At 26.0% G+C, this 25,540-nt stretch overlaps 1 protein-coding gene across 1 annotated transcript; it reads left to right on the top strand.

Moving 5' to 3' along the window:
• Nucleotides 1-23,668, top strand: LOC145838914 (alpha-1,6-mannosylglycoprotein 6-beta-N-acetylglucosaminyltransferase A-like). Its single transcript, XM_082946534.1, has 16 exons — nt 1-76; nt 638-817; nt 7,560-7,672; nt 9,463-9,636; nt 9,827-9,996; nt 10,900-11,028; nt 13,671-13,804; nt 13,963-14,087; nt 15,061-15,216; nt 17,468-17,599; nt 18,277-18,334; nt 19,742-19,824; nt 20,759-20,890; nt 21,910-22,106; nt 22,253-22,390; nt 22,575-23,668. The coding sequence occupies exons 1-15, from the start codon at nt 1-3 to the stop codon at nt 22,347-22,349; spliced, it is 1,956 nt and encodes a 651-aa protein (XP_082802660.1). The 3' UTR covers nt 22,350-22,390; nt 22,575-23,668.
• The last annotated feature ends 1,872 nt before the right edge of the window (nt 23,669-25,540 follow it).

The following is a 25,540-nucleotide window of genomic DNA, read 5'->3' as shown; positions in this document are numbered from 1 at the left end:
ATGGTGCAAGACGTGGAGTTCAGAACAAGTAGAAGCCGTTTCCAAAATGAACTTTCAAAGATTGTGCAGGACATAAGTAAGTGCAAAAATTTGATTGTGCCTTCTGATAAAACTTCTAATTTTTACGAAATTTCAGTAAATGACTATAAAAAATTATTAAAAGACAATATTACTAAAGATTACGAAAAATGTACTGATGAAACTTTAAATGATATTAATGTAGAAGCTAAAAATTTAATTAAAAACTTAAAAATACACGATAGGATTAAAAAATTGCCTTTAAAAAACGCATACATAACGGTCAAAGACCATAAAGATAACTTTTTGACACATCCCAAATGTAGATTGATTAATACTTCTAAGTCCGATGTAGGTCGCATAGTTAAGGTTAAGATTGACTGCATTAATAAGGCTGTGCGTTTAAAATCTAAACTTATGCAGTGGACTGATACAGACCAAGTCTTAAATTGGTTCACTGGTTTGGAAAAACAAACGTACAGCTTTTTTAAGTTTGATGTAGTCGATTTTTATCCTTCTATCAGCGAAGAATTGGTAATAAAATCACTAAAATTTGCTGGTATTTATACTAGCGTACCTACTAAAGACTTAAGTCTAATAAAAAACGCATGTAAATCAGTACTTTATGAACAAGGAAACCTGTGGCAAAAGAAGAGAGCAAATAACACCAGCTCTCTTTTTGATGTAGCGCAGGGATCGTTCATGGGTGCAGAGTTATGTGAATTAGTAGGTCTTTTTTTGTTAGATGGGTTGAAGAATATCTTTGGTTTAGAAAGAGTTGGGTTGTACAGGGACGATGGTCTTGCTGTACTGCCCAATTCTTCTGGCTTTATAGTTGAAAGGCTAAAAAAACAAACGCACGCCTTCTTCAAGTCTATGGGGTTAAGAGTCACTATTGAATCACCAAAGTTGACGACTGACTACCTGGATGTGAAGCTCAACTTGCATGATCTCTCCTATATGCCTTATAAAAAGCAAAACGCAAAAATTATGTATATAAATAAATATTCTAGCCACCCAAAAAATATTATAAACCAAATACCAAAAATAATTAATAAACGTTTAAATAAAAGATCAAGCAACGAAGAAAACTTTTTAAAGACAAAACAAGATTACGAACTAATAATGAAAAAATGCGGTTACAATGATAAACTTAATTTTGAAACAACGGAGCAAAAAAACAAAACGACCAATAAAAGTAAAAGAAAGCGAAATATAATTTGGTATAATCCCCCATTCTGTACTTCAGTTAAAACAAACATCGGCAGAGAATTTATAAATCTAGTAAAAAAACATTTCAACAAAAATAACCCATTATCAAAGATATTTAACAAACATAATATGCGAATTAGTTATTCATGTATGGCAAATTTGGAGAGATTAATCAAGTCACATAATCAAAGGATTTTAAACAAAAGTAATTCAATCAAAAATCAGTGTAATTGCGCCGGTGGCTGTAAATAAAACTTGAAGGGGGCAATTGCCGGTCAGAGAACATTATTACAAGGCAACAGTTAACTCTGACCTTGAAAAGAAGTTCTACATCGGCTTATGCTCCACTCAATTCAGATTTCGGTATGCCAACCATAAAAAATCCTTTAAAGGTGGTGTATACGAAAATGAAACTGAGCTTTCGAAGTATGTTTGCGGCCTTAAGCGCAAAAACATTGATTTTAAATTAACTTGGGAGGTGATAAAAAGAGCACAGCCAATATCAGATGGTAACAACCCTGTTTGTAGGCTGTGCTTAAAAGAATCAACAGCCGTTATGTATGCGTTAAAAAAGGAAGGTTGTTTAAATAAGAGGAGCGAATTTATATCGTCTTGTCGACATATAAAAAAGCTTCTCTTAAAACACAACACATTTTGAAGCATTTTATAGTCAATTAACTGTTGTTTTCGTTAATTTTAGTTGTTTGATTAGTTAGAAGGTAGATCGATTTTTGTACTGAATATTTGTAATGTACAATATTACGCCATACTGTTTTTTGTTTTTTTGCATAACTTTTGTATCTTTGTTTAGTACAGTGCTTTTTATTTTGAATTTAACTGGCTGATGATTAAAGCTTTATGAAAAATTAAAGCTTTATGAAACATATGTTCCAGAATTTTTAAAATCGCCATTTCAATAAATTATATATATATATATATATATAAAAATATATGTTTCAATTGTTTCGCTGTATTTTAGACAGAACAGCCCTTCAGTTTAATTATTATAAAAGTATATTATAAAACATAAACTTAAGAAGTATATATATATAATTAAGATCACAAAAATTAGCTTATTCTTGGAACAACTGTTTCAGCGTCAAACGCTTCTTCAGCCAGCTGTTTTATTCAATAAATAGCAAACATATAAGTACAGTACAATAGTACTTAAAAGTAGTTATTAGGTAATGGTAGAATAAGTTTTAAATTTTAAGCAACATTTAACAACACTATCAACACAGCTTTAACTAAAAATAAATTTTGGTAATGCAAACACAGCTAGCTTGTAATTCATTCCTTTTGTTTAAAGATTCTGACTTTTATAACGTTAAAAATTTCTAGTTTTACCGCGTTGCATAATTTACATCCATTTTTAAACTGTATTTGTTTTTCGTTCTTGTTATAATTTCCCCTGAGTTTTATAATTACTTTTATTTATTTTGAGTTTCCATATGTACTGCGATAATGTAAAAGCATTGCAATGTTTTTCATGTCTAAAGCTGTACGTATGCTTTGTGTAGCGATCTCTAAACTATATTCTAGTAGAGCCTACATAAAACTTGGTATGATTTGCAGTTTTTACTGTCGCTTTATAGGTTAAATTTTCACTTTGACATTTTCCGTTAACCGGGTATTCTTGCTTACTGCAGTCACACATACGCTTCTTTTTCTTTTGCATGTTTATGAGCTTTCGATTGTGTACTATTATTATTTGTTTCATATTTGGCATAGATACAGTAATAGGACACTTTTAGTGTTCTACTGTTGAAAACTTTAATGTATGAATGGTCTTCAGTGAAGTTTTTATCCTCAGTTTCTAGGAAGTGTTTCCCAACTTGCGTTGCTAATCTTTTGCAGATTGGAGCATTGAAATATAGTATATTTCTTCTCCTTCTATTTTTTTTCTTAACTTTCTCGTGTTTTTGGCTACAGGCAAACTCGTGATCGTATCCACTCCATCCAGGGACTTCACAACAAGTATATATAAATGTATATAGGTAGCTATCAAATTTGAAATCTAAACTTTACCCTCGGTCAGTAACTTTTTTTTTACTCTCGTGCAAATTATAACTCGTGCAAAATTGATCCTTGGTGCAAAACTGCCTTCTTGCAATTTTGTACCCTCGTGCAATTTTGTCCCCTCCTGCAAATTTGTCTTCGTGCAAAAGTATCTTCAAGCAATTTTGTCCCATCGTGAAATTTTGTCTTCGTGTAATTTAGTAACCTCGTGCATTTTTGTCTTCGTGCAATTTTGACCCGTTCCCATTATATAAGTTGCTACATTAATATACTTCGAAATAATATTCACTTAAGTACTACATCTAGTATAAGAATTATATGTATATTTAAACTGGTGTCTATAAATGTGGTACACCTGTGGTAAGAATCAGCACTTGAGTTTAATCGACTCTAATTTTTGTAACAATACAAAAGAAACAGTTTAGTATAGAAAACAGAGATGACAGGTCATATTGGTAAAAGCTAACTTCTTTATAATTTCAGCAACTTGAAAGCTACTTAGATATAACTTTCAAAACGACTTAAAACTTATTGGAACATCATCAATACTGTAGTTTGTGTTGTTAAAATATTCTAGCTAACGAAACTTAAACTGCTGTTAAAAATCTCAATTGAACAACCCTACATGCCAAATCTAATCACACAAATGTAATTTTGATTGAATTGTTTAAAGCGAAAAAAAATCAGCCCGACCAAATCCGAATTGCTTGTTACTCAACAAAAACTAAATATGTACTAAACTGAACAAAAACTAAACAGACGCATTTCTCCTGCAATAGCTTTTATTTAGTGTTTTTTGTAATTAAAAGATTTTTCCCTCTGTAAATAAAAACGTGTTATATTTTTTATTTAAAAGCTCTTCTTATTTTGCTGAAAAAGTTATATACTTGTGACACAATCAACATGCCTAGTTTAAGAAATTAATAAAACAGCAAAACGAAGTTGAATGACAATTGAAAACAAAGCGAAATGGCAAAGAATAATGTGCCCAAATATATTTTTATAAGAAAGTTCAGCTAGTCAAAGGTAAATGAAACAATTTTAAACTAAAATAAAATTTTATTTTGTTTAAATTTTGTCTGTTTAAATTTTTTGTTTTGTTTAAATAAATACGACAAATTAACGGAAAATCTACTTTGCGTTTTGTTGTATGAATTGCATAGTATAAAAGAGGTAGATTATAAGAAAACAAACAATGCTTTGTTTTTATCCGGCCAAAGGCTTATCCGGCCATAATTAAAAAAAAAAGTTGCCAAACATGGCCGAATAAGCATAGTACTACATTAATGTTTTGTTTCAATAAAATAAAAAACAAATTTGAGTAACTATAAAAAAAACATTTAAATAAAAAAAGGTTAAATAGATTTTTTGAACTACTTTAAATATTGGTAAACTTTAACAAGGTTAATGTTATTACTTATTTATAAAAATTTTATGACAAAAAATAAAAACATAATTGTCGTATTTAAAAAAAAAAGTTTATGTTTTTGTTTAGATGCACAAGTAATATAAAAATGCTAGTCAGTATTTAGGCAATATACTATACTTAGTGTATTTTTTAAAACTAAAACAACTTCTTAATGTGTTTGTTATAGAACTACTTTTTTAAATTTTATTGAGTCATTAAAAATATGTCTGTTGTGTATATTTGAAGCAGAATTAAGTAGAAAACTTTGTTTGAATTATTTAAAAAAATTAACAAACAAAATTCAATTGTATCACTTGATAAGATATTTCTAGGACTTCGTTAAAATATTTTCATGTGCATTTAGGTAAGATATACTTTTATTATGTGTTCTCCCTACCTTAAAACTTTAAAAAAAAAGTAGTATATAAATATTATTTTATAATAGTATAACAGTTTTTAAATATAATTTCGTTTTTTTTTAACAAAGTTTAACAAAAAATTTATTACTAAATTACAATTAATAATATTTTGACTAAATTTAAAGCTCTTCTGAATCGTTTGTTTTTTTACCATATTGTTTACTAAAGCTGCTTTACAACTTTCCCAGATAAGAAAAACTATATTGCAGCTTGCAACTTAAACATAATAATAACTGACAAGAATAAAAAAAAAAAACACAGAGGTATAAATATCAATTAAAATAAGCTTTTTGTAAAAATGAAAAATAACAAATTATCAATTTTATTGATGATTACTTTTACGTTTTGTTTTATTTCTCAGCTTTTTCAGCATTCACTTTTAAAAATAATTATAGGTAATTAATTTCCTAGATTTATATTTTAAAAGTATTTGTTTAAATTTAATTTACACACACTTTTAAGTTATATATTTGGTTTTATTCTTGATTCAGAGTGGCAACATAACCTGGAATAACCTGAAAAAATCTTGACAAACTAGACAAAAAAAAAGGAAATTTAGAAGTTTTGAAAAAAAAAACCTGGTAAATTTGTCAAAAACTATTGGCCACCCTGTTGTTTAAGAATAATTATTCTAATCCTAAAACCTTAAACAAGGATATAATTTACATCAGTACATTTGAAATAGTATGTTTTTATGATAGAAAAACATCAGTTTAAATCTGCCCTCTAAAACCATGTTTTGCATAGTTAAATTAATGAATTACTAGTTAAACTTTTAAACGAAAAAAATCATATGATAACTAAAAGTTTATATTGAAAAGTACTACAAAATCAGTAAACTAATTAAAAAAATTAAAATATGAAATTGTTTTAATACTTTTGCTTACCCAAGTTTAAAAGTTTTTATACCACTAAGTTCTTTAAACTAAGTTAGTCTTATTAGTTTTGATTTTTTGTTCATATTGATTGTGTAGAACATTATTTATATTAGAACTTGAAAAATATATACAAACATATTTCTTACTGTCTTTTATAAGAGCTTACTATTCATATAAAACATTTCACTAATTTTAAAAGTTGTTTTCGATTTCTTAGTTTTAATTTGCTTAAAATTTTAATCAAAATTTCTTACTTATATATAAAGATAAGCTTTTTATTTTTTTGAAAATACTCTTTAAGGGTTTCCTAAACTCATTTTCATAATAGCCCCACAGTAAGCCACAACAGGAAAATGATAATTTTTTTTTTGAATTTATTTATCAAAATTTGTAGCTAGAAAGCCATGATTCTAGTACTTCAAACTATACTAAAAATATCTATCTATTATACAAAAGATATGCCAGTTTGAAGATTGCGATTTGAAAGGTTTTTAATTAGTTTAAATTTTCATGTCTTTAAAAATCAAAAACCAATGGTTAAACAAAAAACTATAAAAAATACTTTAACATCAAAGTATTTTGTTATTTTTTTTAAAGCTTTAAAAGTATATTTCAAAGAAATTTTCAATTAAAAAAATCATTAAATTTAAAATAATTTATTTTCGTTAAAACAACAAAAAAAGGAATTTTTTCATTTATTTTTATTGACATTCTACTAAACCTTTTAAATAACATATTTCCGGCATGGGTGGAAAATAAATATGCACATATATTTAAAATCCTTTGATTTAGTAGATTAAAATGAAATTAACAAAACTTGTTTCGAATGCGCATTTTTATAATAAGAAGGAAGTATTCTAGAAAAACATAGCAGCGTATTTTTCAAAAAGACCCTATAGAACATAGTTTCTCAAAGTGGCTCCTTTGGGGGCCATTACTGAGATTTAGGGGACCATGAGAGTAAAGGATCCACATGTTGGCCATAATTTCAAAATTTTACTAGATATTCTGGAATTGAAGACAAAGACAAAAACGTCTGAGGTGTTTTAAATGGTAATTTTATGAGTAACCTTGTTGAAGGGGCCATAGCTTTTTTAATTGGATAGCTCCAAACTTTTATCCCTCTTTTTAAGAGAATATCTTGTGTAAGTTATAAATATCGTATCAATAATCCCTCCAACCTTTTTTTTACCTTTTCAAAATAATTAACGTATTTAATTTTACTGAGAATTTTATGATCACCAAAATTTCAAAATTGCCCTCCACTCCTTTCGCCTCCTTACTTATTACAGCCCCTAACTTGCTAAAACCGCCCAAAATTGGCAATATTTCCACCTTTTTGGAAACCTTTGTTTAAACCTATAGGAGTTTAGGTGTAATTTTGACAATTCAAAGCTGTAAAGTATTATATGCATTTGAGTTTTAAATAAACTAAATATTAAAAAATAACAATTTTAAAAGTTTTTTATTTACTTAAAAAAACTATGAATAATAATAAAAAAAAGTGAAATGAAACTTATAGCATTATAATTTTTTAACAGTCACATCCCTTAAATGTAAAATTAATATTTTTTTTTAACTTATATACTTACGATTGTTTTGTAGATACCTCATATGATGAAAAAACAAAAGCAGTGGATGATTTGAACATTTATTATAATGATGAATGTCAGGTAAATAGCTTTGTTGGATTTCCTGAATGTCTTCAAAAGTTAAAAGTTAGTGTCTAACAATAACTTTCAAAATTTATTTTTAAAGTAAATTAAAAAAATTTTACAACTTTGTTTTACATAATAGATATTTAAAAAAATTAATTAAAAGTTTTTATCATCCAAGTCAAACATTTTTGCTATTGTTAAGATTTCCTATAAGTTATTATCATTTTAAATTTTATAGTGTAATATTTTTGTTTACAAAAAAAAAAATTAAATAGATTAAAAGTAAGCATTAATTGTATTTTTTATGAAGTGTAATACACATAGAATTATTTTATTATGTAAGAGAAAAAATGCCCTTTTAATTGAAATTAAAGTTTATTAACAAAAAAAAAAACACTTGTTTTTAAAGTTTTTAAGACTAATACATTGTAAAAGTGTATTTACTATAGCTTAAATTATGCTTTAACCTTATATAATATTTTTTATTTTTTTTAGCTTTAGTTCTAATCAGAAAAAAATGAAAACCTTAAAAGATAGTTTTTGAAATTACTTCCATATCGCTATACAAAATTATACAAACATATACTTTTCATTAGTCTATTTTAGTAAACGTATTTTTATGGCCGGTATATTAACCTAAAAACCTATGTACTAGCCTTTTAAAAGTCTAAATATTTTCTTGCAACTTTTAAATATTTTTGTTGTAGTAAAACTTTTACTTTAAAATGTTCATGTCTTTTGAACATTTTTAATACATGATATTTTTTAAATGCTTTTTTACTAGTTTTTGTTTACAGTTATTTGTCTAAATACTGCTGAAAATAATTGCTGAATTTACTGGAATGTAAAGAGCTTATTTAAATAACAAAACTAGTGCAAATTAAGTGTTTTATCACTACCAGGTTTTGATGGCAACAAAAAAATGTGGTAATTTTGCCCTGGTAGTGAATAAAATACTTTATTTGCATTCGTTTTATTTGTTTTTGTTAATAAAAAGTGGATGAAAAAAATGTGGAAAAATTACAAATGCTATTCAATGTGGGGAGTGAATGACAATATATGCAGCCAGTATGAGTATTTAAGCAGAATTGAATTTGTGTGTCCTGAAATAAGTAACCAGTTAAACAAAACCTACATAAAACATCATTCAAGTCCATTAACAAAAGCTAGTTTTTTTTATCTATTAGTTAAGGCAAAACTCAATAGTTTTAATTTAAGTTTTACACTACGTTGCAGCCCACATGTTTTTGCTTTGTGGGTCATATTTATCCTGTTAACTTTAGTTTTCTAAAACTTATTTTAGCACATTAACTATTTCATGTATCATATTAAAGTTTTTATTTTTTAATATAAACCTAACATGTTTTATTTCAATCAAAAATAATATAATAAACTGAAAAAAAAGTATATTGTAAATACTTCTTTTGATGGCAATGCATAACTTGTCTTGAATGACCTAATTAACAGCTCTTGATTTTTAAATTTTACAATTTTTTTAAGCGTATACTTTTTAATTATTTTGAAGTAATTTTTAAATACCATCATCTCCATAAGTCCAGATGTTTTTACTGAAGTTTATTGATTAGTGTAAATAACTCTTAATTTTAAATAACTATTACGAAAAATACCAAGTAAGAAAACACAATTTTTCACAAAATTTAAGATTTTTTTATATTATACTTTTAAAATATTATAGTGTAGCTACCAAGATACAACTTTAAACACACACAGCAACAAATGGAATAGTAAGTGTAAACTCAAAATTTGTTTATTTAAAAAGTACATGTACTAGTTTTAGTCTTGATAATGCAAAAAGTATACATATTTCCTTTAATAACTAACTATTACAGGCAAAGCTTAGAAATGACTTAAAAAATCTTATATCGTACTTGAGTGACTTTTCAACAATGGAATGGGTTATTAACAGAATAAAACGAATGCAATCAATTTGGTTAGAAGGTATTGTTCTTTTAAAACAACATAGGTTAAAAAGTGACCTTGGAAATACCTATAATAAGTTAAAGGTTTAGCTCACAATTTAAATATATGATGAATTAGTTTTTTGTATTTATATTTATATCTAGGCTATATTTATGCTTCAATAAAATGCTTCATTAATTTATATTAATAATTATCTTAAATACTGTAATATTTTTTATTTAAATTTAAAGATGTAATGTTTACCATGACAAAATAACAATACTTTTATAACAGATTTTGGTAGTAATTGGAATCATTCACGGAAGTTCAGGTCTTAAATTTGCTCAAAATGCATTTCATGGTGGACCATTAGGTGAACTTTTGCAGTGGGCTGACCTAATAACTAGTATTTATCTTTCTGGTCATAATGTTACTTTCAGTGAATCTAAAAATGATTTACTTCGGTTAGTTAAAATAGTACTAATTACTATTAGTTTATATAAAATTACCATGTGTCTTTTGTGACAAAATATTTGTTCTATATTTATGTTTTATCTAATTTATGTTAGTCTAATGCTTTCAATTGTATGACTTCTTAAAAATAATTTAAAGGTTGTAAAGATGAAGAAACTTTTTTTTTGGTATCAGTAATTACAACATTTTTGTTGAATAAATAAATGTTTTTAGATTGTTAATTTTTAACTTTTATCATTAATTACATACTAAACTTATACTTTATTTCATACTTAAAGTTTTAATTAGTTTATACTGTGGAAATAACTATTAAATAAAAGGTAATTTAGGCTCCTAGTTGTATGCTTCAAACATTAGTTTTAGTTTGATGTTTTTAGAATATAAAAGCAATATTTTATTTTCAAACTGGTATGTTATTTCATGGGAAAAGCTTTAAAAGTTTCTAAAAAATACTTTTAATATAATTACTCTTAAGATTTTTAAGCTACGGACCTTTACTTTACTAAACTAATCCTTAAAAAATTAGAATTCAGTAGTGATAGATTTAAATACAAATTTATTTATTGAATACTACTGACAGGTTTTTAGATTATTTTTATAAGTCTAATAAGCCGAAAAATTTCGAGAAATGATATGTAATATCTAAATAAAAAGTAGTTTAAAACTGTAGAAGGAGATAAACTTTTATTCAGTTAAAAACATTTTAACATCTGTAATTTATTTTTGTGAGCAATTTACAAAAAAAAAATTGTTAAAACAATGATTGCATAATTGTCTGATTCATATATTTATCCAAAATTTAGTAATGGTTTTCATAGTAGTTTAATATAAAAGTTTTTCTAAGTATTAGGTAAAACAGTGAATTAATTAAGTATTTTATTAATTTTAAACAGGCATCTTGAAGTATACACTACAAAAACTGAAAACTGTCCACCATTTATTCACCCTTTTGATATTGTTTTCACTGATATTTTGGGTTTAAGAAAAATAGAGAGAGTAATCAAAAATATTGATCTGATAAAGTTTGTTATAGTTTTATTTTTTTTAAAATACACCACAAATTGAAAGTTAATGTTAGGATTGTCTTATTATTTTTCTATAAATATTTCAATAATCTTAGTTTATTTTATACATCATTAGTAAGATTATTAATGGATAATTAAAAAAATTACAACTATATATTTCGTTTTATAATAAAAATTAATAAACTTTACCGCAATATCAACAACACTAGCATCCGAGACAACCTACGACCGGTTTCGTTTTTATAATAAGTCAGATTCTTAAGTAGTTTTGTACTTTAGCAGTCTTAAAATAAAAGTTATGACTAAAACACTATACTATCCCAACTTCTTCTTAAAAGTGTTGCAACTAATTTCGCAGTTATTCATGAGTTTGATATTTAATATTTATTTATTTTGCTGTTTGTTCTTCAATTAAATCGTTATGATCAACCCGCGAACAATTAGTAACTCATCAAGACTTCGAAAGCCATAAGGCTAAAATTTATTTTACGTTTTTGGTTTAATTTTGTTATTATCATTTTTTAATTTTTAAAGTTTGAAATTTCAAAAACAACAAACGATTTTCAAGTTTGTTTTCAAATAAAGTTCTCAAGCAAGCTTTCACTAAAAATGAACAATGTTAAACATTAAATTTAACAATAACTGACCAAGTAAATCCAAAATGGTGATATGACTTTTCAAATTCCAAATTTTTAAATTTAACAACTCAAATCCAATAATTCTATTTTCAAAAATTCAAAATCGACGGTTTAAAGTTTGACAACTCAAAGTAAACTGCTTAAACTTCAACATTTAAAAACCGAAATCTCAAGTAAAATGTTTTGAATATCTACTAATGAGTTTTTATTAAATGCTAGCGCTTGTATTCAATCTCTTACTGACAAAAGCGACACTAAATCAGTTTATGAAGAAATCACAAAAGTAGTTGAACCCCAAAAAAACTTTAATACTTTATTTGTAATTTAAAACTAAAAAAATCTCACACAGTAGGAATGAATAGTTAAGTATATGGGTTCAACACATTTATGCTCTTTATTCTACACAAAATATTGTTACTGATGGTGTACTTAACAACAATGATAGATGTTAGAGGGAAGGTTTAGTGCTACAACACATGCGTGATACTAAAAGCATAACTTTGTATAAAAACCAGGGTTTTAGGTCGGATTGTAACAACAACAGAAGAATTTTTCTTCTTGAAATTGCTGGTGTAGATTTTGTACGTTTAGTTCTTTCTCTACTTCAGAAGCTGGCCAAAAGAGTAAATCGTTTCCAATTATGTTGAACTGGTTCTAACGTACTTCCACTGACGTGATTTTTGCTCCAAGAAAAATACAAGAGAAAAGCAATGAGCAGTACATGTCATTGTATATTGCTTTCATTGATCTTACTAAAGCAGTGATTTAGTACGTAAACAATGTCTACTTACGATACTGTTTAAAGTTTGATGTTCTCTAAGTTACTTTAAAATTGTGATTTTTTTTTCACACAAATTCAGGGGCAACAATCAAATATGAAGGTAATGTTTCTGATTCACTTTAAATCAAAAGTGAAGTAGAACAAAGCTGGGCACTTGCTCCAACTCTTTTTGGATTTTTTTCAATGCTGTTAAAGCGCTCTTTTGTATCATCACCTATAGAAGTTAATCTCCATTCAAGTACTGATCGCTTTTTCTTTATTGCACTTCTGAGAGCATAGCAAAATCTAAAAAATTTAACACTACGTGGTCTTCTCTTTGCTGATGATGCTGTTATCATAGCTTACTCTGTCCAAGATCTTAAGACACTGCTGAGTCAGTTTTTTTTCAGAATGCCCAATTTCGGCCTTACCATTAGGCTTTAAAATCTAATGTTTTAAGCAAAGGAACATTTACTCTGCCACGAATCAAATTTACGTCAAGGACATTGAAAATTAAAAATAAATCGTATATCTTGACTTAAATGTTGCATAAACGGCATCTTTGGAAAAAAAAAATAGAGGCGTCAAAAATTGTTAAGGCGTCAGGATTGTTTGCTCGTCTGTCTGTAAAAATTTAGGATGACCAAAAGTTAAGTATTTGCCGAAGTCTAACGTTTATTGTACTCTTATAATTAGGACTCTACTGCACGGTAGCAAAACGTGGACCTTGTCGAGCGTGTAAGAGAATAAAATCAGCACCTTCCACCTACGTTATGCCTGCGTCATATCCATTGTATTTGATGCCAACATAAGATTACCAGCGAGGAAATGTTTAGACGTACTGGTTTTATCACAAGTACTTTAATCTCAGCCAGCTCAGGCTTTGCTGTCTTGGTCATGTTCTAAGAATGGGGGATAGGTCTCTGTTGTACAGCAAGTTGGTCGTTGGCAAATGCAACCGCTGTCGTCCAACACTGCGTTTTTAGGACGTCTGCAAGCATGACCTAGAGAGCTTGCATAAATGCACTTTAGAATGGGAGGAGCTTGCTAATGACTGTTACAAATGACGATTTTGTATTTTCAAAAGACTGAGAGAGAGAGAGAGAGAAAACCAGCACTTAAAAAATTCGAAGCAAGTTTTTGATCTTGTTTCGTTCTTTTTAAGACGAAAAGGGTAGTCTTGGCGTTTTTGTTTGCATTAGTAACTTTTTTATTTTAGCTTCTAAAATAAAAAACTACAGGTGCAGACTACGCATCGTCGACAGTTTTGGTACTGAACCTGAATACAATTATAGACCGTATGCAAATAGAAAAAGACATTCATTACAATGGGGAGGTCTTGACTTGATAACAAAACAGTTTTACACTATGTTTCGTTAGTTAATAGAATATATGTTTTTGTATTTTTAAATACATTTAGACTAGATTAAGTTTTTTAATGTCTTTATTGTAGTTTTACTAGCAATAATAAAGTTTTTTTTTTCTTATGGTTTAGTAGAAAATAGTTTGATTATTTTCTGTTATTTTTTTTAGCTCATACACCGGACAACACATTTATTGGATTTGTTATTGAAAAACGTGAATTTTCTAAAGAAAACCAGCAAAATAAAAAGAAAAATATCACAGTTGTATATGGAAAGCAAGATAAGTTTTGGGCTGTGAGTTTTGTATAAGCTTTCCTCTTTATCACCTAAAATGTTTTAAGAAAGAAAAAAATACTAAGTATAAAAATGAAAAACTTTGTTGTATTAAAATAAAAAATAATAATTCAGTTCTAGTAGTATTAGTATATGTTTATAATCTCAAAAATAAACTAATAAAACTTATTACAAAAAAACTATAAATATTGATAAAAAACAGAGTACATTTGACCTAATAGTATGATAATTTAAGTATTCATAGAAAATTAACCTGGGTATGTGTCAAAATGCACGAAGGGACACTTTTACGAAGGGTTGAATTTATTATTGTTTTATTAATTTTTTACTATAACTGTTACCCCTAACCCTTACTCTTGATCGGTAAATTTTTTTCTTACTTATATACTTTTTTTTTCTTTACTAAATAGTTACCCTAAACCTTACCCTTAGTTGGTAATGTTTTACTTTTATTTATTTAATTTTTATTAATTTTATTTATATTTTACTCTTGTGAAAAATTGACCTTCCGTGCAAAAATAACTCTTTATGCAAAATTATCTTCGTGAAAAAGTGACCCCTCGAGCAAAAGTGTCTTCGTGCATATTTAACTGTCCCCGATCAATCTAGTCAGTAAAATACACAACATATTTTATTTATTTTAAGTTAAAGTCAAACTTTATAAATTTACAGCAAAAAAGAACTAAATAAAATTTTTAGTGGTATTTTACTTACCTTATGATTAGTTATTTTAGAAAATATAATAAAGTTTATTTTAAAATTATAAAGTTTTAATCAGAAACTTTTTTTTATATTGTTTTAATAATGCAAGTTTTTTTTAATTTAAATATTTAGCATAAACTTATCATTATATTGTACAAAATCGATATGTACGTACACTCCTTTAAGTTTAGCTAATTATTCATAAGTTCTATGTTGAGCTTTAACTCGGAAAGTTTAACTGTTTGTTAATTTTTTCAACATATTTTTCCAGGGAAAATCAGGTTATTTATCGGTATTAAACGAGTTCACATTAGTTCACGGAACGGTTGATAATTCGAGTCTTCAGGATTTCTATCTACCCAGTTTTGTTTACAACCACGGTATCTTACCAGGACATGACTTACAAAATCTGCTCCAAAAATCAAAGGTTTATTATTACAAGTTTGTTATTTAAGTACATTTTTTTAATATGTAGTTTTTATGTGGTTTACAAAATCAAAAACTTTTATCTAATTTTTTATTTATTTTATGAACATATCTATTTCTGAAATTGAACTAACCTTTTTATAAAACCATTTAAACTATATTATTTTTATTTATACTATTACAGTTTGTGTTACAATCAAAGTAAACTTTGATATACAGAAATATTATAAAACTGAATACAGGGTTAGAGTTTACAGGTTATGATGAAGACAGTTTATAACAGGGTTGCCACATACTCAGGGAACTCAGGGAAACTCAGGGAATTTCTAAGTTATAGAAAATCTCAGAAAGACTCAAGGAATTTTGATTTCTTTTTAAACTCAGGGAAACTCATGCAGTTTTGGTTTTTTCTAAAAATTTCAGTGAAACTTTAAGATTTTTTAAAAAATCTCAAGAAATTTTTTTTCTAGATCTAGAATGAGATTTAGTTAAACCAGTTTCAATATTTTGTTTAAAAAAGTTAATTTTATTTTTTTTTAAGTGCTTATCTAGAAAATTTTTAGCCTTACGGCTAGTTTTTCAATATTCTTAGAATTAACATTGTAATTTTTTAGTAACTAATAAAATTTTTAAGGATTTGAAAAAAACTCAGGGAAGTTTCTGGTCACTCAGGGAAGATTTTTTGACTCAAAGAGTGGCAACCCTGTTATAACTATAATGTCAGAGTTGGAGTTACCTGTTGGGCTTATACATTACAGTCTAAGGGTAATGAGATGCGTTTAAAACTTTAGGCTGTAAAATTTTATTTTTAGTAAAAAGTTTAAACTTAAGATTTTTGATTTTTATTGAGAATAACATCGACTTTTTTCTTTAAGTTATACAAAACTTATATTCAAGCTTACGTTAGTTTTCTTATATATGTTGTTTACTTTATTAAATACACTGATTTTAATCATTTCTATAAACTTAAACCATTGTTTACTTATACAGCTAAAGTAATCTGAATTTTTTATAAGTGCGATAGAACGGTTGCTTAGTTAATTGTTGTTAAAAAATGATCTACCATTTTTAGATCTTTATTTATGGTTATAAGGTTTATTTATTGCGTCTATAAACTTATTGAGGTACATTGAAAACAAGACTTTGTTTTGTAATATCATTGCAGAATTAAATTACAAAATTTACATAGTAAAATATAAAACTAGTTTATTTCTAAGTTTTGAATGCAACACGAAATCATAACAAAAAATCATCAGCTAATCTTAGTTGCTTAATTTAAAGAATATTTTCAACATTTTAATTTTTGTTCACAGGGTTGCCATTTTACCTGGAAACCAGAAAAACCTTGAAAAACTTGGAATTTGAGAAGTTTTGAAAAAACCTAAGAAAACCTGAAATTTTGAACAAAAACACTAAAAAATCTGGAAAAACCTGGAATTTTAACAATTTTCACATGTTCAGTAGTAAAATCTCGGTTTGACTCAAAAAATCTATCATATAAATAAAATATTTTTGTCATTATCAAAAAAATGTTTTATTAAAAAACATTTTTAAAGTAGCTTTGCAGTATCTTTTCAATGTTTTTATACTATTTAACGCAGTTTCTTACCTTAAATTTAGTTTTAAACTAAAAATATACCTAAAAATGTGTACTTTTAAAACCTGGAAAATATTTGGAAAAAACGAGTGACAACCCTGTGTTTAACAAAACATCTGAATGTACTTTCTTTTCAGGTTTTTGAAATACACAATACCTTTTAGACATCACTTTATGTTATCTAATTGTTAATTGATCATTTTAAATTTATGATATTTAGGTTAATTTAGGTTAATTTATTGATATGAATTAGAAACTAGATTTTTTATGGTATATATAAACAACAATTTAATACATTGTTTGTATTAGTTTGATATAGTTTTGTGGTATTTAAATCAACTTAATTATTTTTAGTACAAGTAAGTTTTTTTAACTTTTAAGTAAAGCAAGTGTTACTTAACAAAATAAAAAGATTTTGCTTCTGGTACATATAAGGAGTGATTAAGTTTATCTCATATTGAACCAGATTTTTTAAAATTTAGTCAAGGCTTTGTGTTGTGTACCTTTTTATTTCAAATCAAAATTATTAAGTCGATAGATTGATAGTATAAATACTTGTTCCTCTTAATTGATAATTACTTTTTTTTTGATATTTTCATTTACATCCCATGTTGAACTTGAATTTATAAATTATACTTCTGAAACTTTGCTTCAGGTGTTTGCAGGTCTTGGGTTTCCATTTGAAGGACCAGCCCCTTTAGAAGCTATTGCTAATGGAATGGTGTATCTCAATCCTATTATTACTTACGGTTCTCCGCTTTATTTGAAGGCAAAGAAGTTTTTTCGGGTAGTTTATCAAATTAATAAAAATGGTAATAAACTATTTTCTAAATAATGAACTTTTGTTAAAGTCTTTTATGATTAGTTTTTAGTTACTTTATGGTTATTATTAGTAAATTAAGCCTTTTTTAAAAATATGAATACCTTAAACGGCAGACTGCGATCCATGAAGCGTAAAAGTGCGGTCCGCGAGCTTTTTTTTATTTTAAAATTGATGCGGCCCATAAAAGATATAAACTGCAGCCCGCAAATATGCAAATTTGGCCAGCAAAAAACAAAATACGTATAAAAGATATTCCGAGGTTTGAATTAAAACAAAAAAAAAAGTTCTCAGTTAATATTGATTTGAAGTTCGATACTTACACTTGACATTTTTGGTCTGCTATGAAGAGTAAAAAATAAAACTACGACTGCGACCCGCTCAGTATTTTTGATTTAAAATTTGGTCCGCGACCACCAAATTCCTGTCGGCCCCTGACATAGACGATTGGTATATGCATTACATGTCTTTAAGCCATTAGGTTGCTGTCATAATTTAAAATAGTTTTAGTGTCTAATATTTTTAAACTTTAACTGTACCTAGATAGCAAATTACTCTTTTTTTGAAAAGTTTTAAAAGAAGGAATATTTGTAATTAGTAAATATTGTCAGGATAAACTTTTTAACTTTAAATGTTTTTTACAGAATAAACCAACTTCACGGATTTTGCAAACTCAACACGACTATGTTTCAAAATTTATAGGTTTGTTTTCTGTACGTTTTTTTGTTTTATTAATGATTAAGAAAAGAAATTATAAATAAAATCTCTAAAAGATATATAAATTTTAAACATATGTCTGCTAATTTTAATTTTTATACATAAAACAAGTCTTTTTCAACAACACATATATATTTCAACAATTTTCTTCAGTGTGATTACAATTGTAACAAGGTAAAACAAATTTTAAACTTATATAGCCTTTTTAATTATATGAGAAATTATCAATCAAATAGCAAAAAAAACCCTAAACTATAACAAAAAAAAAAAAAATTAAAAACAACAAGGAAAACGTAATTAACTGTAACAATTTAAAACAAAACAAAATTAGTCTAATTTAAACAAGGATAATGAGTAATCAAATTCTCTTTGTTTGCATAATTCTGGCTTGTTTAAGTGAATATAAATAGCTTCTATTTTAATTAAATCAAAAATGTTCGTGCAACTTCTTAAAACTTTGAACTTTGTCTCACTGTAATTATTACCACATTTAGGATTTTTTACTAAGTGCTCTGAAATTGATGATCTTTTTGTTGCGTTTAAGGTTGCATTACTCATTTTCTTCGGTTGATTTTTGATATGGTCTTTCACGCACTTAGGTACGTGCTCTTTTATTCTTGTTTCTAAATGCCTAGAAGTTTGTCCTATATAGCTGTTTGCGCAACAGCATTTATACGTGTATACCACGCAACTTTTGTGTTTGTAGGATATTAGATCTTTACCTCTAGGATTTAGGATAGCAGCAGATGTAAAAATTACTCTTGGTTTAGATGCACGGTAAACTTTTTCTGTCATATTCTTGATATTTCTTTCAACTTGTTTTGATTTTTCACCCACATAGGGCAAAATTAATAGAACAGGACATTTCTCTGGTCCATAAGGTTTTGTGTAATTTAGTCTTTTCAATTCAGTTTTGAATACCTTATCAATCAACGGATTAGGATATCCGTTCTTTATTAGTAATTCTTTTATAACCTTAAGTTCATTCTGAAATACATCTGGCGAACATATTTTATTTGCTCTATGAAATAGGGTTTTAATCAAACCAATTTTTCTTCTTTTACTGCAATATGATTGAAAGTTAAGGTATTGATCAGTAAATGGTTTTCTGAAAATAGACGTTATGAATTTATTATCCTTTTTTTTGTTATAGTTTAGGGTTTTTTTGCTATTTGATTGATAATTTCTCATATAATTAAAAAGGCTATATAAGTTTAAAATTTGTTTTACCTTGTTACAATTGTAATCACACTGAAGAAAATTGTTGAAATATATATGTGTTGTTGAAAAAGACTTGTTTTATGTATAAAAATATATAAATGTAATTTATATGTAATAACATATTTCATAAGAAAGTTGTCTTACTTATGAGAAATTATACAAACAATTAAGGTTACCCACACGTTTTTGATGTGAGGCTGAATGATTTGAAACAGATTAGAGGCGTTATGCAAAAAATAAGTCGCTTACAAGAGGTAAGAAAATATTAGATAGCCATGCAATTTTTTGTAACTATGAAATTTTTTTTGTCCACAACATGAATAAATTTTAATTAAGAATATAATACTTCAATGTAATTTAACACTTTATTGCCATAAGGCTACTTAAGCTAATCAGGTCAAATCACTTATTTGAAAAAAAATCAAAAAATCATACTAGTTTAGAATAATGTGCACCATATAGAATTATTATAAAATTTTTATAAGATGTTTAAACAGTGTTTGAACTTTTGTTTACATTTTAACTATTAAAGTCTTATCATATATATTAGTTTATAACTGATATTTTAATTGATATTTTATATTGATATTTAAAGCTGTTTAATTATCCATTGTTTATAAGATAATTTTGTGTAGTTTGAAATAATTTTAGAAGAAAGCAAAGATATCAAAAGTATATCTAAAAATTTATAAAAAATTCTTTTAGTCCAAAAAATAATAATTTTGTTTAAACTGTTAAAACTTTTAATTTATACTGATTTTTTTACTTTTTTGTATTGTACATTGTAATCATACTGGCTGCACAATTGAAAAAATCTTAGTTTGTTAAGTTTTCAAAGTAGTTATACATTTTACAGTCTTAATTTTTTGTCAAACATATAAAACTACTATTTCTGTATAATAAACATTTATATGCAATTTAAAGATATGGAAAATTTACGCAGGGTATTTTTTCTGTACTCAAACTCAGGCTAAGTAAAATAGTTTTAAAAATATAATAGTAATCCTTATATTTAACTAATTTGTACCTTTTTGATAATTTGTTTTTATCGTTGAAAAGTATAATTTGTTCTTTGAATTTTAACTAAAAGCTGTTTTCTGCAATTCTTTTTAAAAAAACTCTTTTTGGTAGTCTTAGTCAAGTAAAGTTATCGTTTTCAAAAATATATATAGTCAAATTTACTAACAGCCTTCATATTATATACCAAACGAGTTTACTTGTTTTGGGATGTTAAAAAGAATGTCGTTGCTGCTTGAAAAACAAGATTTTTGTCGTGTTAAGTCCAAGAAAAAATTGTGGCCTCCCCTATCTTATATGAAGGTTAAACACATTAATTAAAACTATTTTGCATTAATTTTTTTTACTTACATATGTTTTTTTTATACTGTTTCTACTTTAAACAAGTTTGTTTTTTGGGGACGGGTATATTTTGCACGAAGACAAAGTTGCACAAGGTTACTAAATTGCACGAGGGGACTAAGTCTCACAAAACAAAATTGCACAAGTCACAAAATTACACGAAGCAAAATTTCAACGATGGCACAAAATTGCACGAAGACTATTTTGCACCAAGGGTCAATTTTGCACGAGTTAAATTTTTGCACGAGAGTAAAAAAAAACAGAAAAAAGTTATAAAAAAAAACGAAAAAAAGTTAATAGATTGTTTAATAATAATAAAAAAATAAAATAAAAGTTATTGAATGGTGGTAAGGGTTAGGGGTAACAGTGATAGAAAAAAATTTAAAAAATAATAACTAATAAAAATTATAATTAAAAAAACAAAAAAAAAATTAATTAAAGAAAAATAAAAACTACCGACCAAGGGTAAGGGTTATGGATAGCAGTGATAGCAAAAAAAAAATAATTAAAAAAAAAAGTAGTTAATAAAAAAATTTAAAAATAAATAAATTAAAATTTAACCCGTGCAACAGCATCTTCGTGCAATTTTGTCCCCTCGTGCAATTTTTTACATCAAAATAATTTAATTATAGCTCAAAAAAATGACGGTATCTATCAAAATTTTATTAATAGTTTTTATACTTACTTGTCTATATGTTTTGAACTTGAATATTTTAAAAATTTATTCCAAAAAAAAATTGAAATCTTATGGATAAAAAATTTATCCAAGTTTTACAATAAAATGCTTTTTAAATTTTATAGATAAATTTATGTAATGTTCTAATTTTTTATCTTAAACACTTTTACTAACCCAATATGTAAACTAGCATAATAGCAATAACTTATTTATAAAGTATATACAAAAAAAGAAATTGTAAGAAATTTATTTACTTATGTAGTTTATTTTTAACTCTGTCTTTTAATACATGTGCTATATTTAGCTAATGATGTCTTCATTCGAAGATGATTGCAAAGCAACTTGCATAAAGTCTGGTCTCGTTTGTGAGCCATCTTTTTTCCCTACAATTAACAACTATGACTCATTTGAAAAACTCAATATTAGTTGCAAGAATAAAATTGTGCCATTAGGTGACAATGAAGAAATTGATTATCCAGCATATGACAATAGCACAAAAAGGTTTGTAGTAAATTGATCTCATGTCTGTAAACAGATGCTTTAAGCTTGCTTGATAAAAACTTTTTACCAATTTGATTGAGATTTTAATAGTAAATAAAATCATTCTTCGTTGGTCGTTTGGTAAAATATTGATTAAAATTTAACAGTTGTATGCTGCAAAATAACCAGCTATTGTTTAGCTGTGCTGGAAAGTACAAAAGAAGTTATAACCGAGTTTGCCCTTGCTCTAAGTTCAATTTGTAAATAGAGAAAGTTGTTATTGAAGAATACCTCAACACCTGTAAGTTAGTACTTGATATAAAAAAAATTAGTTGTAATAAAAAAAACTGCAATATCTGTTTATGTAATGATAATATATCTAGTCAGAATTTTAATCGTTTCAAAGATTTTTTGATTTAATCAATTTAATATTGTAACTTTATATTTGGTAAGTTTCTTGAAATATTTAAAAAAATCATGTCATTTTAGTTGCAAGTCTACCACAATGAAATGACGCGTGGCTATAAATCAAAGATGATTTTTCTAATTCCTTTTCTTTAAGAAAGATCAGATTCAAAAGAAATCATATTTTGAGACAGGCAATGATCCCAAATTTTTGAAAAACAGGAAGTATTTAATCTAGCGCAATAAATTTTTCTGATAAATTTAAAAGAGCGTTTTATGTTCATATCCTTCTGGGTATTATGGTATTGAAAAAATTATGTTGGGAAAATGTTTATAGAAGATTGATAGTAGATACAATTCTTCCAATGGTTTCAACTTCAGTGTTTGGTTCCAAAGAATCATCGCGTACAAACTATCAAGTACTATATAAAGTTAATAGAAAAAATATTCATTGATAAAGGATACTCGGGAAATGTTGAGTTATTTATATATAATAATAGTTATAGAAAATAACTAAGTTTTATATTTACTATTCAAAACAAAAGGTAATTTGTTGTGCTTGAGTTTATAATAATATATCTAAATTAACTTCTTAAAATTTAAGCTAAAGCTTTTTAGATGAGCTCTGCAACAAAATTGATCAAGCAAAAAAAGGGTTCAAAAATCAAACTTGTAAAAATAACCCCATTATTGTAAAGTGTTAATATGGTTAAATATTTGTTTAAAACAGATTTAACACAGAAATCAATTCAAATTAAAGCTTCATATATTTAAAACTATTAGTTATTACAAAATTTACAGTTACTCAGTTTCACCGCAAAACGAATTTTCAAACTGTGATTCTTATTTAAATAGAATAACTTATATTTAAATAAAAATCACAGTTTTAAAATACTTTTTGCAGTTAAACTCAGTAACCGTAAATTTTGTAATAAGTTATATTTTAAAAGTAATAGTATTACCTATAACTGTATATATAAAAAATAACCCTAACTCTCATTTCCTTTTCCTAACCTATCTTATGCAAAACCTTTATTTTATATTAAAGGCATGGAAAGGGCTCAATACTGTTTTAAAACAGTTAACATTGGTTCCTATTTAAACGATTTAAGTAAATATAAGATACTGTTTTTAGAACAAAAGAAAATTAATTTATTTTTAAAGTATAACCAGTTTTGTAAAAAGCCTCTGATAGAAACGTATGGAAAAGTATATCTTTATGACTAGTTTTCTCTGAGTTTATATAAATTTACTAAAAATATATCACTTCTTTTATTTTAAATGTAATCTACTTCAAACTTTTAGAAAATATTCTTTTCAATAAGATAAATAGTTTGTACAAGGTAGATTAAAAAAATATATTATAAGAATTTTTAAAATCTTTTTTTTTGTTTATTTTTGATATATTTTTTAATATAAATCTAGAATTTTTTTTTTCTACAAGGTGTTAAAAATCTATTTCAAAAATAAAACTGAGAATTTAAAAAAAAAGATTGCTCAAAAACTGTAGGAGAAGAAATGTTTTTAGAGAAATACTGTATTTTTACCTTTTAAGTTTGCGCCTACTACAAGGAATCTATTGAAATCTCTAACTTTAACCACTTATATCTCGAAAGTTACTATGAATTTAAAAAAAAACGGTATAAAAAAGTAAGCTTAGTTTTTTATAAGAAATATATAAGCTTTAAATAATATTTGCTTTCCTATGCACTTAATTCCCTATGCGCACCTTAAAGGTCATCTTAATAAAAATTAGCTTTAATTTACTATTTAATGTAAACTTAACTCTAATCCACTTAATTTAAAAATGGTTACATGACAATTCAAATTCCCACAATTCAAAGTCTTAAAAAATTATTTAAGAGACCATATCTTAAAAAAGTAATATATTTTAGAAGAAAATTTTTAAAAACTTTATAGGTTTTATTAATATCTACTTAAATTTTTATTTTTTATAAAATTTTTAATATTTTTGGAGATATCCTAAAATTACTAAATATAACTATATTTATATGTTAGTTTTAGCCAAATCTCAAAAAAATATTTAAAATTTTGCGATCATAAAAAAAGGCTTCTAGATATCAAGAAGACCTACATACATATATTTTTTTTCTAATATACACCACTTTTTGGGTTAAGGTCCTTTGAAATTTTGAAATAATTAAGGATTTGAATTGTTGTACACCCCTTAAAATGACGAAATTTAAACTAGTTAAAAAATAACTTAAATTTCAACAAGTATAATAAAAATTCTTTAAATCGAAGAGCAAAACAACTTTTTGATGAATTCAAAAATTTGATAAATAATGAATTTTCGGCTACTGTTAGATAAGCTAATTATTAAAGTTAAGCTTTAAAAACTAAATATAAGGATGAAGATATAGAAAGTAACCTATGAGTTTTTCATAAGTTTTGTAAAAATCCTACACTTTATATTTCAAGCTGAGTTTTTGTTAGTTTTTAACTTTTTTGATGAAGACTCAAAAAATTGTTAATGGCTTTTGTAAAGGTAAAAAATATCATTTGCTTTGTTTGTAGAGCTCTTTAAAAGTTTTAGAACATGTCTTTTATTTATAAATCTTAGTTTTTTAACATTTTTTAAAGCCGTTTTTGTTTAAAATTATTTTGAGCGACAGTCTGAACTTTGATTTTTATGCAGTTTCAAAACTATTTGAAGTAAAATAACTAATATATGTTTTTTCTAAATTTGACTAGATGTAATAAGATAAGCAAGAATTTTACCCTCAGTATTCATTAAAACTAAACTTTCATAGCGATTTGGCTGTTATGCACCTTAGGTTAGTTCTTTTTAGTTAATTAAAGTTATAGTTTTATATCATACTAAATTATTTGTACTACTCTATGGGTTTTTTATAGTTTCTTGCCAAAATAATTAACTACATCAATATTAAAAGTTCACTGAAATACCGTGTCTGTTTATATTTTTTTGTCTTATTCTTTCAACTGTTTTTCATTTTAGCGAGTTGTAATTTTTAGCATATGTAACCTAGATATAATTTTTTAAAATACTATATAATATATTTTATGTA

This window comes from Thalia democratica, chromosome 6 (genome assembly GCF_965202585.1).
Source record: "Thalia democratica chromosome 6, ktThaDemo2.hap1.1, whole genome shotgun sequence".
NCBI lineage: Eukaryota > Metazoa > Chordata > Thaliacea > Salpida > Salpidae > Thalia > Thalia democratica.
This window is presented reverse-complemented; position numbering and strand designations above follow the sequence as displayed.